This window comes from Pleurodeles waltl, chromosome 11 (genome assembly GCF_031143425.1).
Source record: "Pleurodeles waltl isolate 20211129_DDA chromosome 11, aPleWal1.hap1.20221129, whole genome shotgun sequence".
Taxonomy (NCBI): Eukaryota; Metazoa; Chordata; class Amphibia; order Caudata; family Salamandridae; genus Pleurodeles; species Pleurodeles waltl.
The window spans coordinates 808,531,412-808,548,626 of NC_090450.1; the positions used below are offsets into that span (position 1 = coordinate 808,531,412).

General features: G+C 42.7%; 1 protein-coding gene across 3 annotated transcripts in view; it reads left to right on the forward strand.

Moving 5' to 3' along the window:
* NF2 (NF2, moesin-ezrin-radixin like (MERLIN) tumor suppressor) overlaps nucleotides 1–17,215 on the forward strand; it is a 468,843-nt gene that overhangs the window by 279,438 nt on the left and 172,190 nt on the right. For all 3 annotated transcript variants that reach the window (XM_069214589.1, XM_069214587.1, XM_069214588.1), the window contains exons 11-13: nucleotides 9,583–9,705; nucleotides 11,460–11,677; nucleotides 11,979–12,084. In XM_069214589.1, the coding sequence (XP_069070690.1) occupies nucleotides 9,583–9,705; nucleotides 11,460–11,677; nucleotides 11,979–12,084 (447 nt within the window). The remainder of the gene's footprint in view (nucleotides 1–9,582; nucleotides 9,706–11,459; nucleotides 11,678–11,978; nucleotides 12,085–17,215) is intronic.

The window sequence follows — 17,215 nt, forward strand, 5'->3', positions numbered from 1 at the left end:
GCAGGGTAACTTGTGCCACTCTTAGAAACCCAGATACAAACTTCTACAGGCTGTGTGATAAGGTGCTCCGAAAAGTGAAGACACAACATGACACACACTTGTGTGCCATATCCCCTCACACTGCCTGTTATATTGTGCATTATATTACAGGCGAGGACATATCTGCTTGAGCAAATATGGCCCTACTGTTTCTTTGTCGATTCTTAGACATAGTAAGTGAACAGGGAAGCAATTTTAAGCACTTGTGCTGGACACTGTTCAATATGAGTTCCCTAGCTATAGGATGGCTTCACTGAAACCAGGGATGTTTGCTATCAAACATCTTGTATTAATAAACCCTCACTGATTGCAGTGATGGAGGTGCCCCCTGAAAAGTCTACCAACTACTGGTGTGCTGGCTGACTGGTTTTAACCAACCTGCCATCAACAGACGGTTTCAGTTCAGTTTATTTTATTTATGATCAGGAACTCTCAAAGAGATCCACATAAAAAGATCAAGGCAACAAATGAAACACAGATAAATGCATAAATAACCACCCAGCCAACATTACACTCATCATACACAATACACCACATTCAAATTCACTGTACTTAGTACAAATTTAAAAAAGGTAAAAATCCTAAAAACAGAACAATTCATTAGGAGGGGCAAACAAAGACGTAAAGTAACTCTGTGGCAGACAAAATAGACAGCTGAAGACTGATAAATCTCAGTCATTTGCAACGAGATGGTAAAGTGACCGGACAAACAAAGAATGATTTAAATCTTGGACTTTGCCTCAACACAGATGACAATCCGCTGCAGTAGCATGCCATTTTGCCATAAGAGCATTCAGGGGGAGAAATCCGTGCTGCAACAGGATCCAGAACTGTCTAACCCCATGTGGCAAGTTCCACCTAATATAGGGTTGCACTTTTTTTTTTTTTACCGAAATAGAATCCATTGAGTTCTGGAAGCCACTCTTTTTCAAACACATTTCCTTATCTATGCAAAAACTTAAGGACTACGCGGCTTGTTTCAAACAGATTTTCAGTTGTGGTGGAGTTATAGCCAAGACCCAATTACGATCTAACTCCAGTATCTCTAATGCATAAGAAAAGTTTCTACAAATAGTAAACTTACTTATTAGCCACCAAAATGTATTTCCTCAGCAAGGACCTTAATGTGTCTTCCTCACTCCTTGCAAGGCATACAAACCAGTGCACTACACCTGCAAATCCCTGGCCAAACGCACTTCTCAAACCCATTTCCAACCTTATGGCCGCCACTAATGTAGCAGAATTGTTCGCATTAGGCTTTCTAAGGATCCTGCCTTCCATTGAGTTCAGAAAGCCCTATTTGGAGATGTCAGTCAGTTCCAAACCATAAAGAAAGGATGCTGGAATTTTTGCACGATAGACTGATAAAAGATGCACAAAATGTCTCCTTCAGATTGCCCTGTATAAGACCCCTAAGCCTCTTGCTTGGGAGCAGGCTTTACACATGTTATTTTCTATATGGGACTTATCACTAAGATTCCCAAACAATATCTTCCCCAGAAAGGTATATGAATTCACAATTTCTAATGTTTGTACCCCCAAGGACAGTTGGAAGTTACAATACTTTAATTTCTTTTTCCTATGAAATCACATCATTTTGCTTTTGGAAATAATAATCTTTAAGAAAATGGCATCAATATACTGTTTTAGAGTCTGCAGGTGATTATTCAGTCCTTTTGGGGTAAGGTCCAAAATTATAACATCAGCGTATAGTAGACAGACTACAGATTTACCACCAACTATCGGGGCAAAGCCCTCACTCTGAGATAAATAAGTGGGAAGATCTGAAATATATAATGAAAAAAGCAAAGGCGCTAAGAGACACCCCTGTTTTAAACCATTCAAAATAGGTATCACTTGTGACAAACCTGTATTACCCCCTAATAATACTCTACAGTAGGTGGAAGTGTGTATGCTTTAACAAGATCCAATAGGCTGTTCGGCCTACCCAAGTCGGCGAGCTTTCCCCACAGAAGGACACTATCCACTTTATCGAAGGCAGTCGAAAAATCAAACAAAGCTGCATAAACTACACCACCTCTTGCAGTGACATATTTTTCATTAATTACCTGAAGTGTTGCAATATTGTCCATCATACTTTGTTTACTCCTGAACCCCAGTAGTTCCTAGGTAATGATAGTATATTTTTTCACCCAATCATTTAACAGGGACAGTAAACATTTGCCCAAAAGGTTACCAACCGCATCCAAGAGAGCGGTCTGACTGTAATTACCTGGAGAAGTTTGATTGCCCTTCTTAAATAGAGGAACTATAAAACTTCCTGTCCAGAAGGGGGCAATTCTTCTATTTTCAGAACACCTTTTAAAAACCACATATAATATCTTACTTTAGGAACGGGTATCCTGCTTTAACACAGAGATGGGTAATTCATCTGGGCCCATTGCAACATCAAATCGCATGCCTTGAATAGCCAACACAATCTCCTTTTCAGAAGGGAAATTATGAGAATGAAAAAACCCTTTTCCCGCTGTCTGTTTCATATCGACCCCGTTTGAAGCATAAAGGTTGGAAATAAACCGAAACCACCTATCCTCATCAATGGTTATAGGGGATGAGCACACTTTTGACCCACTTTCTTCTCCAATTAGGGACCAAAAGCACCTAGCCTGCCCATTTACTGCAGCCTCCCTCAAATTGATCCAAAGCCTGTCCCTAGCCTCCCTGTTAGACGGGCCTTCAAACGCTTCCTTCTCCTTTTTAAGAGAGAGAGCCTTGTATTCCTACTGAGAGAATGCACTAAATATTGAGTTCTAACTAAGGCAATTATTTCCCTATTCAGAAGGAGTAATGGGTGGGAGATCGCCTTGAAACTACTTATAGAGGATTTTACTGAGGTCCCAGCTAATAGCAGCTTCATAAACCTTCCATAGCTTTCCACTTCATTACCCACCCAGGATTCAAGTTTTGGAAGAACAGATTCTGTTAACTCTGAAAGACCTAAAACCACCCTGTGATCCCACTGAATCCTCCCTGTCTCTTTATCAAATTTAAAGAGTGACCCATCAAACTTCCAAGACCCCGTGGGTAACATATTCAGATCCAAGGAAATATGAGCAGGCAATGATCACTGGTGGAGGTATTCACAGCCTTTTCATCACTTAACAGGGAGAATAAACAGGGAGAATGAACTAAAACCTACCTCCATGTAATCTAAGATTGCGTTTCCCCATGGAGATAAATACTTGTGTGATGCCGGTGAATCCAAGGGTAACTTCCCATTAGCTGTAATACAATCATTACTCCTGAATAGATACAAAAGACGTTTCCCTCTGCTGTCTGTTTTTATCCTAGACTGAAAAACACCGGGGGGGATTTACAAGGCTTCCTCTTTTTTAATCTCGCGTATATGGAGCAAAACGTGATTAGACACTTTGCAATTTAAATTTCCCACTAGGACTTCATGGGGAGGATGCTCACTATCAAGAAAGGTTTCTGACCCCCAAGGTTGAAAGCCTCTGCTCTGGGGTGGTCGGGAACAAAGCCTGCTCTGGAAGAGTTGCTACACACCCTCCCAGCAGGAGGACCAGCAAATCTGCATTCCAAGGCAGGGGGCTTCAAAGAGCTCACCGCCTTTTGGTATTCAGATGTAACTTCCCTCAGAGGTTAGGAGATGCTGACCCTCCTGGCCAGGGCCCATTAGGTACCTGGACAGGCTGGAAAAGTAGCTCTGCAGGAGGTGTGTTGCTCTTGCAGGCTGGACACACCTCTAGGGTAACCAGCCTGAAGTGAACACAAAATTGGGAATTCCACCATCTTGTGCATGGTGGAATTAGGAACTCTGGGACAGTGTATTGCACACTCAACAAAGGAATTGGTAATCTAGGGGTCTAGTGACCCCACAGGTAGGTAACCCATTGGCTACTACTCCTCATTCCCTTTAATGCCCTTAAATTGAATAAATAGGGGACCCCCTGATACCAGGACTTCATATTTCAACAGTCACAAAAAAAGGAATGGACAAATAAAACTGCTGACCTGAGGAGAAACCCTGCCAGCCTGACTGCTTCACCCGACCGTCGAGGAGACCCAGTCTCGCCCTGCTGCTGTGCAGACTCCAAGAAACCCAGAGAGCTGACAGTGCTTCGTCAATTGGCAGAGAATCTCCCTTGGAGCAGAGGAACTGCTCCAATGCATGTTGCAGGCACCCCAAGAAGAACTGAGAAGGACCCCGGACCTCCAAAACGCAACAGCAGGCAGCACCACTGCACCCGGGCCTCCTAGCCTGAGCAAGAGTAGGCCAGCCGTGTCAGCCTAGTTCCCTGGCCGTACAGAGGGGAAGCCCACCTTGAGTTTGTCCACTGTGGACTTCCCGCTGACGCCTCCAACCTCTTTCTGCAGGCCCCCCTCTACCACGACGCTGGTGACAGAAGCCCAACGATCCAGTACACCTCTGCACTGGCCGCCTAGGACCATTGAGAAGAGGACCAAAGGTCTCACTAAAGCCCGAGCCTTGTGAGACCCAAACCCACTTGTTGGTTCGGTCGGACTGAACACCCAGTCCACACCCGCAGCCTCTTTCTGCAGGCCCCACTCTACTGCAACTGCTTCCAGTGACAGAAACATGACAGTCCAGGACACCTGCACCTGGCCTCCCCAGACCCAAGGAGAAGAGGACCAAAGGTGTCCCCATGTCCCCAGGCATCGCAAGAACCAAATCCCCTTATTAGTTCACTCAGACTGTCAGACTGGTTCTCTCTCCCCCCCACCCCCGCCAGTCCCCACCAGCAGCAACTTTCTGACTGGACTGATCCACTTTGACTTCAATGGGGCCCCAAACGCCGAACTACACCACTGCACCCGGCTGCTCCCAGTGCCACCCAAGGTGACCTGTTGGTGTGGCCTAGAACCCTGTCTTGTACTTGCCTTAAGTCTGGAAGACTGGTCGTGTAAGTCACTTTTGAGTCCCTGTTTGCTGTATATGTTTTTTCTCCATAGGTTAACATGGCAGCTTCAGAAAATTGCACTGTCGACTTTTCAAAATGGTAAAAATTCAGACCTCAAAAAGTACTTACCTGATTCTGATGATTTTGGTATCAAAATGTATATAAACGTATGTTAGTTTTATAAATTGGTGTGTAATTTCTTTGAGTGTCTCACTTACAGCCTATGTGTGTGGAATATATGCCTAGGACTACCCGCTGATGCTCGCGCACACTATCACAAAAGAAAGCATTCGGGTTGTCATATATTACCTCTATAATTCCTTTGAGGTTTGCCTGGACTGTTTGCACAGTGTACCTCTCTTTGGTCCACTATATAAAGAGCCAGCTTCCTGCAGCAATCAACCAGGCATTAAAGATAACAGATGTGAAAGCTGTATCTCCTTTACTGTATGGATCTATGGTATTTCTGGTGAATATTGTTAGCAATTTAAATATTACATATATAAAAGAGATTAGATTTCTGTTAAATTTATGCTCCTCAATTCCACAGTTTAAAACAAGACTGGAACCATCAATGATTTGGTTAATTTCTCAATATCTTTCCACTGTGAAAAACTATCTATGTGAAGTTATGGGAGCAGATGAAGACTCCCCGAGTTCCTTGATATTCAAAGAAGTAACAACAACAGGCGATTCTTCCTTGTATCTTAACCTTGCTAAGATCAACAGGGTAACTGCAGAAAATAATTTGCCTTAGCTAACATACCTCCAAAATCATCTTCATCTTGAATGGGAGAGACTAATAAAGAATATCATGAAGAAAAAAGTAAGAGCTAATAATCTGTCAATAGCAGCAAAACATAAACATGCACATTATTAATTGTAGTTTTATATTGGTACAAAACAATAATAGCTCACTTATAATTTGGTGCTATGCTGTAAACTAAAGTATCTGAGATTCCGTTTTATGCTTGTATCACTTTGTTAATTTGAAGGCTCTTGGAATCCAAAATGTCTGTCATCGAAGAACTGTTGTTTAAATAGTTATAAGGAAGAAACAATAGAAATCAAATCAGGGTTCATAAAGCGCAACTACTCATCCGTAAGGGTCTCAAGGCGCTAAGGGGGTTTATCCTCTGAGCTTCAGTTGGAGAGCCACATTTTAAGGTCCTTCCTGAATTGAGGTAGCAATGATTGACTGCCTGAGGTGCGGGGTGTTCCAGCTCTTTGGCTCGAGGTAGGCGAAGGATCTTTCTCCAGCTGACGTCTTCCGTTTGCGGGGTATGGTGGCTGGTGCTTGTTGAGCGGAGAGGTCTGGTGGGGGAGTAGAAGGTGATGCGGTGTTTGAGGTAGGCAGGTCCTAAGTCGTGGACGGCGTTCTACGCATGGACGAGGAGCCTGAAGTGAATTCATAGAACACATTATTTGTATATTTCTGCTTCTACTTGACTTAAGGAGAAAGTATTTGAAGCCTGTGTTTGTTCTTCCCAACTGCAGGGGGAATCTATTGCTTACTGTTCCTCTGCCACAGATGCCCAATTCATTAGGAAACATGTACTTTACAGTATTCTATATTGCTCTTTTATTGTAATAAATATTTTTATACAACAACATTTCATTAACATTTTATCAGTAACATCTCCTCTTATCACCACTCTTCAACCATAAGTGAACAATGGTGTGAGACCAGCAGGAAACATAATAAACAAATTTGGGCAATTGATGTAATCATGGAAGTGACACCTGGGCCAACTCCTGGTTATCACAGATGTGCACTTCTAAAGTCGTTTCTAGCATTGCCTTACAATAAAGGCACAGCCCCAGAATCTGGAAATGGTAGAGCATTCTGGATTAAGAGTACTGGAACAAGCATTCATTAATACCTTGCCCATGCGCTGACCACAAAGCATACTATCTTTATGCGCTAAAGCTGTGCAGCCAACATTTCTCAATAAGTACGTAAAATAGAATTTTGCTCTTTCTTGGTCATTGAAAATAAAAGGAAACCCATTGTCACTTATGTCCATTATCAGCTGCTTGTTCATCTCAGAAAGGCTGCATTGTTTTATTTTATTTATACATAATTATTTTTGAGACACTGGTTACATCAGTCTACTGAGCACTTCCTTACAGTGTGATAAATCTGCTCAGGAGTGAAAAAAAGTAAAGTATGTGTTGCTAACAGAAGAACGGAGAACCTTTGAAAGTCTGATGGTAGGAAGTGTATTGTAATAATCTGTCTTTTCTATTGGTGGACCCTTATTCAACATGATGTGAATTATGAGAAAATGTAGAGAAATGTATGTACGTAGAGTTCAGTGCTCCATATCTGCTTCTGTAGGACACTTTAGAGTTTATAGGTGTGCCTTTCTTTTGTAATGCTCATATGTTGAGTCATCTTAATGCTAAAACATGCTTAATCTCTTTTTGGCATGCTTAATGGTGATTTGTGGTTAGAGCATTTGGAATACTTAATATTACTGCAATGGTTGATGATAACTCTGATGGCTAAGATAAGAAAGTTGGTTTCTCACCCAGGAGCCTTGTGTTGCCACAGCCACTGAGTGTAGATTTCATGGTGCCATCAGATTCACATCCCCAAACTAGGTAGAACAGTTTCTCTATATGCTGTTGGCAGACACCGCTTGTTTGCCAGTTTTGGAGCTGCACCTCATTCTTGCAGGCAATCCACTGCCCTCTTCTTTTATGATCAAAGGAGACCTGGTCGGTTGAAAGCTTCCTGATTCCTGATTGTTGGTTCAGCTGAGTAACATCACCCTCTCTTAAGACAAAAGGGTCTGTGTTTTGCAAATGTGGTTTCGGCTCCACATCCAGTCCCCTCCTTAGCACCCTCTGAAGCCCGGACATAATCTGCAAACATGTATATCTTTCAAAGATGTTCAGCCTAAAGAGCCAGGTTTACAGTCTGGGTAATACATTTCTTATGTACCTTTTCATTGACTCTTTTTTCCACAGAGTAGGGTTTCTTCATACAGTATTTGTTATAACAAACTTTTGTAGTAATGTTTAATGTTTCCTACCCAAAGCAGTAAAAACTACTGAAATGTACATAAGGTCATTATTAATATTCAGCATACCTCAGAACATTTTCCAGCAATTGCTTTTTAGGGTTTGAAAATAACAAATCCCGATCTTTAAACCATATCTTGAATTTGTTTTATAAAGGTCATATGCTTTTCTTCCTTTCATGTTTGAAATAATGCCTCTCCATTTGGTACATGTAATTGTTTTGTTTTAATAAGCTTTCTGTAGGTTCTAGTTAGCAACTACAGATATGATCCGATCGCAATTATTAGTGGAATCACCACAGGTATATTTGTTTCCGTTCTTGGCCTAGGTACACGGTAACGCCTATAAATGGGCCAGATCATTTCCTGTTGGTAGCAAAGCCTCTGCATAAATATTAAATTGTTAAATGAAATAGCATGTTATCCTATCACATGCCAGTTGGAGCAAGGGCAAAACTAATTCTGTATTCATTAGCAGAGTGTAGAAAAGGTACAATGAATTGATTGCTCCTTGAGGTATTGTGGGGCCGTGCAGCTCAATGTATTGCATCAGTTCTGGAAACACATAGTTCAAAACAAACAGAATTTGATTTAATAATTTTATGAGGTAGTGCTTGAGTTTGTGACCTCCTGTTCATCTTGTGTGATATGCGGTCCTCAGTCTAATAATTTTAAGGGATCAGCTACCAAAACGTTTTACTTTGTTCCCTTCTATATTTATATTGTTGCTTTCATACAGAGATATGGATGAGCTCGTCTTTCACAAGTACGTTTATGGGTTCCTTACCATTCAAGAGATAAATCACCCTGCCTCCTTCTCTAGACCCCAGTAAGGAGCCTGAGAAGTCGAAAATTCAAAGACATACCAGTAGTGTTTTGTCACATTTGAAGGATATATATCAGACTGGCAGGGTTACTGTGAACCCATGACGCATAGACTTCTTGGCTGCATCTCATCTGCTGCGGGTGAAAGTGTTTGCTCATCAGCCAATTCAGCAGTAGTCACTTAAGAGAGTCATATGCCTATTGATGTAGTCTGCGGGACAGCCACTTGAACACACTATTTTTATCTGGTATTTTTGTGAAGATCAGCTCCACCAAGGCAGCACTGTTTGCTCAAATTTTCATCCAAACATGTTTGCCTAATGCCAGTGCCGATGCTGTTGTTGTCTCCCTGTGCCTTTTACACACTTACTTTTTTCCCTATTCGAAAAGAAGAGGGTGGGTGTGAGGATCGTAATGTGACTCTCACCTATTGCACTTTCGACAACTGAGATTTCCTGTACTTACACCAAACTTTCTCCAAAACCCAGCCCAGTTGAAATGTATCTGTTGGTCGGAGTTGTTAAGGAACTGCATCGTGAAGGATACATGGAGCTCAAAGTGGCCAGTGGTACATAATAATAGTTTGTTATGACTTTACTTTTGCAGCTTTTGGTAATTTTTATTAGGGGCAATGTTCTAGCATGTCGTAAATAACTAGTATTTAGGAGTTTACTACAGCAGGTAAGTAACTAAGTTATGTTCCCTTACTGAGACTTACTTCTGGCTAATGTTCTCAATAGTTCACTATTTCAGTATCATTCATTCCTATGTATTTGGTTTGATAGATGGAGCGTCAGCGGCTGGCGCGAGAGAAACAGATGCGAGAAGAGGCGGAGCGCTCTCGAGATGAAATGGAAAGGAGACTGCTCCAAGTAAAAGAGGAGGCTCAAATGGCCAATGATGCGCTAGTATGTTTATCATTTCTTGACTGTCAGCTTTAAAATCATCTCTGTTATGTATTGCTCTCCTAATGTGGGGGTTAGTGCAGTGTCTTAATATTTCCAGGTTCTCTATATTCATTAGTAGTGTCATGGAGCTATGCTTTTTGTCTCTTGTTTGTCAATCTTGCATAAATCAGAAATTATACTATTAAACTCATTTCTTTCTGTTTCCATTGTTTGCTCCTCTGACAATCAAAAGCTTTGCTGTCAGTTGGGAGAGTCCATGCCCAGTGCAGCAGAATTTGAGGCAGGAATGTACATCATGGAAGCAATGCGTCTGGCACGTTCACCGTCTCCTGTGTGCAATGTTTATTTCAGCCCGTTAATACCTCTCCATCTGTGATGCATATTTGTACATAATAGCACGCCTTGTTTACAACTTTTTCCCCAGTTTTAGATGCCAAAGCATATGAGGTATTACACCACTTAACTCCAGTGTTTGAGGGAACATAATGATCACCATTCCTCATAGGTTTGGACCTTTCATCGTATTGTGACGTTATACCTTAAATACACTAATCACGTCTGAGGCCTAAAGATACTTCCAGTACCTATATCAAGTGGCAATTTACCTGAAACTGCCTAATGTCCGAAGAGCTGGTGAATGCTTTATATTCATTGTATTGATCGTGTCTGAGAACTACTCCCAGTGTCGGAAGTACAGGCTCAAGTCATTTGAAGCTCTGCCTTGCACATTTATTATGTCCGTGGTGGGGTTTTACTAAAAACACTATCCCCCGGTCCATTGTTTCCTGAGATTCTGTTTAGCCTCCTGAAGAATTGTATCCCTATTGATTGAAAACTGCTCAAGACCCTCACCTGTCACTCCATTCGAGGTGGATATTATTATGAAATGCTCCGACACAGAAAACCTGTTTTCTATCATGTCATCCATCATCGGAAACTCCTGCCTTTGTAGATCTTGGGTATGAACATCTTTAGTAGTAATTGCCCTCTCTCCACTCCTGTTCCTGTGCACCCTGCTCACTTGGTTTTCATTCCTCTCCTGGGCTCCTCATCCAACTCCCCATTTTAAATATTTTATTTTTATTATTCTTTGTTATAAAATGTTACTAAGTACAGGCAAGTACAAAGTGCTATCCAGCTGCTCACTTCCTTTTTTGTTTTACATTTTTAAAGTTTTATTTTACTGTTCCAAAATGGCAACCCTCCTTGTTAGGATTGCAAATTTAAAAATGGTTGCCATGTATAGCTGCACATGTGCCTTACAAAGGATGTAAGGGTGCTTTCATGCTGTGCTGGATACTTTGCTACTCTGCTTGAATCAGCATATTGCTTAATGCTTGTGCCATACATTTTAGCTAGAAACTTGTTAAACCTGCTTGTCACAGTCTTCTGCCAATGGCTTTCGGTAGAATCACATCTTGTGCATGAGGTAGAGTTTTTTTTTTTTTTTTTTTAAACTTCTTTGCCTTCATTGACATGGATTTTCACATCATGTCAATTTTGCCCTATACACCAACCCTTATGGAAGGTTATGATCCAAATCACGATTTAGGTTCTTGAAAGACTCCGTGTGTGAGAAATAGATTAGTTTGAAATGGTGATGTACCAGAAGCATTCTGCCGTGGCCTTTGTTACAGAGTGAGTGCCTTGAAACTTTTCTTTTGATTGGATTAGGTCACTTAATGCTATGAAACTCGCTTCTTGTAGCAGTGCCGTTTTGTAATCTGTGTGGGATCTCTTCCTTTACTCTTTAGATGAGGTCAGAGGAGACCGCAGACCTACTAGCAGAGAAGGCTCAAATCACAGAAGAGGAGGCCAAGCTCCTCGCTCAGAAGGCAGCTGAGGCAGAGCAGGAAATGCAAAGGATCAAGGCAACAGCTATTCGGACAGAGGATGAGAAACGTCTGATGGAGCAGAAGATGCTTGAGACAGAAATGCTGGCACTTAAGATGGCGGAAGAGTCTGAACGAAGGTCAGTGGTCTAGTTTGTGCTTCCCTATCCTTTTCCACCTCATGATCATATCATCATTGTCTCTGTTGACCGCTTCCTTGGATGCATTTCTTAGTCCACAGTATTTGGTATGGACTGCGAAGGGGACCTTGAGCTATGAATACTCTTATAACATCCTTTGTTTTAACCTTGTTTTTGTCTCTATTCTCTCAATTGACTTACTGCTTTCTACGTGCGTTCCGACTTCACAAATTGTTTCTTGTCCCTTTATTCCTACCCAGATCCCTGTGGTTTTAATTATCATTTGTTTTGAAAACTTTAGGGCAAAGGAAGCTGAGCAGCTACGGCAAGACCTTCAGGAGGCCCGTGATGCTGAGCGCCTCGCAAAACAGAAGCTCATGGAGATCAGCAGCAAAACTGCATACATGGTGAGGGCGGAAGTCATCAATGTGCATACATTTGGTGCAGTGTGGTTCTGTTTGGGTAAATAGGAAGTGACATATTTGTTATAATGACTAGGTCTATACGTTCTATAGGATAGAGTTTATTATTTATAATCAATGCTATCTCTGTAGCACTTGATGTTTTCGTCCCTGTAATTTAATTGTTGTTATCATGTATGTGTACTTGCAGAGTTGTGCAGCTTCTGTCAGCTTCTTTTGGGTTAGGTTTATTGTTGATTCAACAATGTTGTTTGATGTTGTACCGCTCTGGTAGTGCATTTTCCCCAGGTACTCAGTTTATTTAATGTTGTGATGGTTGTGCTTACAGGATGTGAAGTGAGTTGGACTGCTCACTGCAGTTTAAGTGGTATGTGTGATTGAACCATCTTGTTCATTTTGTGTTTTTTTAGACGTATTGTAATTTGCCCTAACAGCTGTTAATTTTTTGCTGCGATTGCTCATAAGGGGGGGGGGGGGGAGACCTATATAGCCCTTTGTCTTTTTTATGCTCCTGTTTCATCCTCCATCTTGCTATATGATCATTCATATTCTTCTTATCTCAAACTATTTTCCTTAAATTGTCTTTGTCCTGAGCCACTCATTCCAACATTCTACAGACCTGACACACATCCTTAGCATCTCTCTCCCTTCAGGATCTCAGTCTCATTGACCTCTTGCCGTCCTCTGCTGCTTTTTCCTTACCCTTCTGCGCCTGTGCACCTTCTGCCCCTCGCAGTGTTCTGCACCCCCTCCTCTGTAACCTGTCAGTCCATATGCCATGCTTCCAACTCCTGCTCTGTGCTTCCCCAGGAGTCGTCCGTTTCCTCTAGGTCTTCTTCTTTGGCTGGGAGAGGACACACCTATGCTATATTTGAGATTGGTACCTGTGATTTATTTCTGTATTTACTTTTGACTGTGTTGAATCCTGGGGGCAATGGCCATGATTTATCCTGTCTCCTGCTCCTTCTGTTTTTTTCCATGCTTTTTTAGTGCAGTTTTTAACTCATTTTTTGGGGACTCAGTTTTATGCTTACGTTAATTAGAGGTGTTAATTAGCTTGAGCAAATCGCATTTCACTATTATGCTTTTGGTTGATTCAGCAATGTTCTTGTAGATTTAGTTTTGCTGCATATCTTGGTTAGATTCATATTTGCCATACTTAACTTCCTTTGGTGTATTTATTTCCAGGGCTTTCCACCTCTTTTATTTTGTTTTGTCTCTCACTAATCCTTTGTTCAGTTTCAGTTTTGTGCAGCTAAATTAGTGTAAATTTTGGGTTTTCTCGGTCACATTTATTAGCTCATTTGGTAGCTTCAAGGGCATTTTTGTGACAGACTAAACAGTAAAATTGATGAAGGCAGTATGTGTGTGCAGAGCTTATTCCCAAGTAGTTTCATGCAGAAAACGTGTCCTATAAGTTGAAGGATGTTTGACTGGGAGAGTGGTGGTAAACTCGTCTATGAATAGGCTAGGTGATCCTGCAATATATTTCTGGAGCTCATCCTGAGGAAGAGGAGGTAAGCCGTATGTGGTGCAACGATCAGCTCTTTTTATGGTGCGAAGGGGCATTGCTGAGGAGCTGAAAGAAAAGGATCTCTCTAGGCAGATACAGTTTGAGACACCTACTTCGTTAAGGGCGGTTGCTTTCACATTTTTTGAGGACACTATGCCTACCTCCAGAGAACAAAAGTAATTTATTCATTCTGATCTAAAAATTAGGAAAGAGTGAAAAAAGATGTGCAATTTAAAAATAGTGAAAGATGTACCTTGGAGTTGGCAAAAGAATGTCAACCTATTGTTCCATAGACCTAGTAACTTCTAGCTGATGGGTGGTGTTAAAGGTCCCCAAACCAGAATAGGAGTTTTGGGCATTGGTAGAAGGTGATCTTTCAGAGGGTAAATGATGCAACAGGGACATCGATGTAGAGAATTTTCAGAAGGTTAAAGACAGACATTATTTCCCCAAAATTGTGAATGATTTGAAAGGCGAAGAGGAGTAAACATTTTAAACATGTGTACTGCTGCAGATACTAGTGGACAATAGGGTTTGGGGAGATATTACATTTTGCAAGAGGAGTAAACTCCTTTTAAGAGATAAACATAATACTTCAAGGAGATTACACTGGAAGGGAAAGGAGGACAGAACCTACGCAGGTAACTGTAGCATGGAGGGTTAAACATTATACTATTTACTTCAATTCAGAATCTCTTGATGCCAATACTGGACTTTTTAAACTACCAAACTGCCACTAAAGTGTAGTTCCATCATTGCGTCATTAGAAAATAAGACAAGGAGTCTGCTCTGTATATTTCAATACTTTTAAGAGCAGGTTTTTTCAGTATTATTTATTAAGCCTAGTGTCACTAAATTGATAACTACTTTGTTGTTAAAACTTCAGCAAGCAAAACATTTCCAATAACTGTTTTTATGGTAGAGTTTGTTGGAAACTGACTATCTATGTAGTGTGTTAATGTAGTGGCACACCATGCAGATAGTACAGATGGACCCCTGTTAGTAGATAGAGGCTAAAATTAATAATCCCAAATGCTTTCTTTTGTGGTAATGTGGGCAAGCAGTTTATGCTTATCAGAAGGCAGTGGGAAACGCATTTGTTGAATACACACAGAGCCAATAAATGGGGCAGACGCTCAAGAAGAAACTCTGGGCCAATTTAGAAAAACATGTCTTTTTATATATTTATTAATAATACCAAGAACTTCGATCTTCGGTAATTACTTCCTGAGCTAGTGATTTTACAAGAAATAGACAATGCACTGTAGTTGCAGAGTAACACAGTAATGTATTCCTATGGAGAAAAAACATATACTGCATATGGCCACTTGCTAACGTCTTACAGGACTGGCTTCCCGGACTTAAGGTGAGTGGTGGTCAAGGTCGAAGGCAGCACCAATAGGTCACCTCAGTCAGCTCTGGGGCATCAGGGTGCGGAGTGCTTTTCAGCATCGGGTGCCCCATTTAGGTCAATTGGAAATGGTACAACCGAAAGAGGCTGGAAGCAGGGACTCTGGGAACTCCAGTGGAACCCACAGGGAGGCTCAGGTCTCGAGGGTCCCTGGCACTCAGGGACAACCTCGGTTTACTGATACTCGGGCTGGGGGCTCGTGTGCAGTGGTGTGTGCAGTGCAGTTGTCCGACTGGGTCATGCTGTGAAAGTTCCTCGTGGTTCTCTGTTTCCTGCTGAAAGAGTCTGCAGGCAGGGGCTGGAGGACCAATCCGGCTGAGCCCATCTGGGGGCGCCGCTCTAGAGGGTCTTTGGACCCTGTTGGCACTGTTGGATTACTTGGACTCGGGTGCAGAGTTGCTTTTTGGTGTCTGGTTGCAGTAGTTAGAGGCTTACTCTTTGTATTGGTGAGTGCCGATGCTGGCTTTGTGAATCCTGATGTCCCTCAATGGTAGGTTTGTCTTTGTGCTGTTGGAGTCCGGATTGGACTACCAACAAGCCTTGGTAGCTAGAAGGGGTCCAATACCAAAGTTAGAGGTTCAGGGAGGCTCTTGGAAGGGTCAGCCTCTCGCAACTTCAGTGAAGTGACGGGACTGACCTCCTGGTCTCTAAACAGTCTTCTCCTGGCTCGTTGTTCCCTCGGTGGGCCCGGTGGCCAACAGGACAGAGTACCAGACTTTGTGAGCGGTGCCTGCAGGTGCAGTAAAGCAGCTCCTCTGTTCCACAAGACAGCTTTCCCAGTTGTTGAGATGCTGGGCAGTCTTTGAAGGGGTTGGGACGATTGCCCAGCTCTTTGTGAAGTTGGTCCTAGCGATTGCCAAAGTGCAAGCAGCCTGGTAGGGTTTGCTGCCAATCTTTAGTGCAGGTTTTCAGTTCTCGCTCTCTTGCTCCTCCTCCTTCTTTCTTCCTCGGTTCCTAGTAGTTCAAGTCTTGATTTGACTTGTTTTCCTGGTGTCAGGGGGACCCCTAAATATTACATTTAGAGCATTTTGGAAGTGGAAGGTAGTAGCCACTGGGCTACATACCCGTGGGGACACTATACTCCATATATGTCCACGTTCGATGGCATGTGTAGCTGCAGATACACATGCTGTGCACAGTCCGCCATCTGGTGTTGGTCTCGGAGTGTTACAAGTTGTTTTTCTTCGAAGAAGTCTTTTCGAGTCACGAGACCGAGGGACTCCTCCCATTTCGACTCCATTGCGCATGGGCGTCGACTCCATCTTAGATTGTTTTTTTTCCGCCATCGGGTTCGGACGTGTTCCTTTTCGCTCCGTGTTTCGGGTCGGAAAGTTAGTTAGAATCTCGGAAAAAATCGTCGGTATTGTTTGCGTTCGGTATCGGGTTAGTTAGAACAAATCAACACCGAATTTTGAAGAGCTCCGGTGGCCCTTTGGGGTTTTTTCGATCCCCCGTCGGGGCCTGGTCGGCCCGGCCACGTGCGACTTCAAGGCTGATGGAACGGACCCCATTCCGCTTCTGCCCAAAATGCCATAACAAGTATCCGTATACGGATCAGCATCTGGTCTGTAACTTGTGCTTGTCCCCCGAGCACAAGGAGGATACTTGTGAAGCCTGTCGAGCGTTTCGGTCGAGGAAGACGCTGAGAGACAGAAGAGCCAGGAGACTACAAATGGCGTCCACGCCGACAGGTCAAGAACGTTTCGAGGAGGAAGAAGAAGCTTTCTCCATCCACGAGTCGGATTCTGAAGAACTCGACGCCGAAGAAACACACCAAACCGTGAGTAAGACGTCGAAAATCAAGACTCACGAGAAGTCCACAAAAGCCCAGGGGACGCCACTGCCAACAGGCCATGGCTTAACCCGAAAACTAGGTGACCGATCCAAGGCACCGAAAAAGGGCATGCTGGTGTCGAAGTCATCCGACTCCGGTCGAGATACCGCCACACAGCAACCTCGGAGCCGAGACAGCGGCTCCGAGAAACTTCGGCACAGAGACAGCGGCACCGAAGAATTTCGGCACCGAGACACCACGCCGAAAACAAAGAAGGTTTCTTCGGAGCCTAAAAAGACTTCCGAAAAGGTTTTGGTTCCGAAACATCCAGCCTCGGAGCCGAAAACTAGTTCCTATACAGAGGAACAAGGATTAACCTCCCAATTACATAGATTTGGAGAGGAGCTTCAAGCTGTAG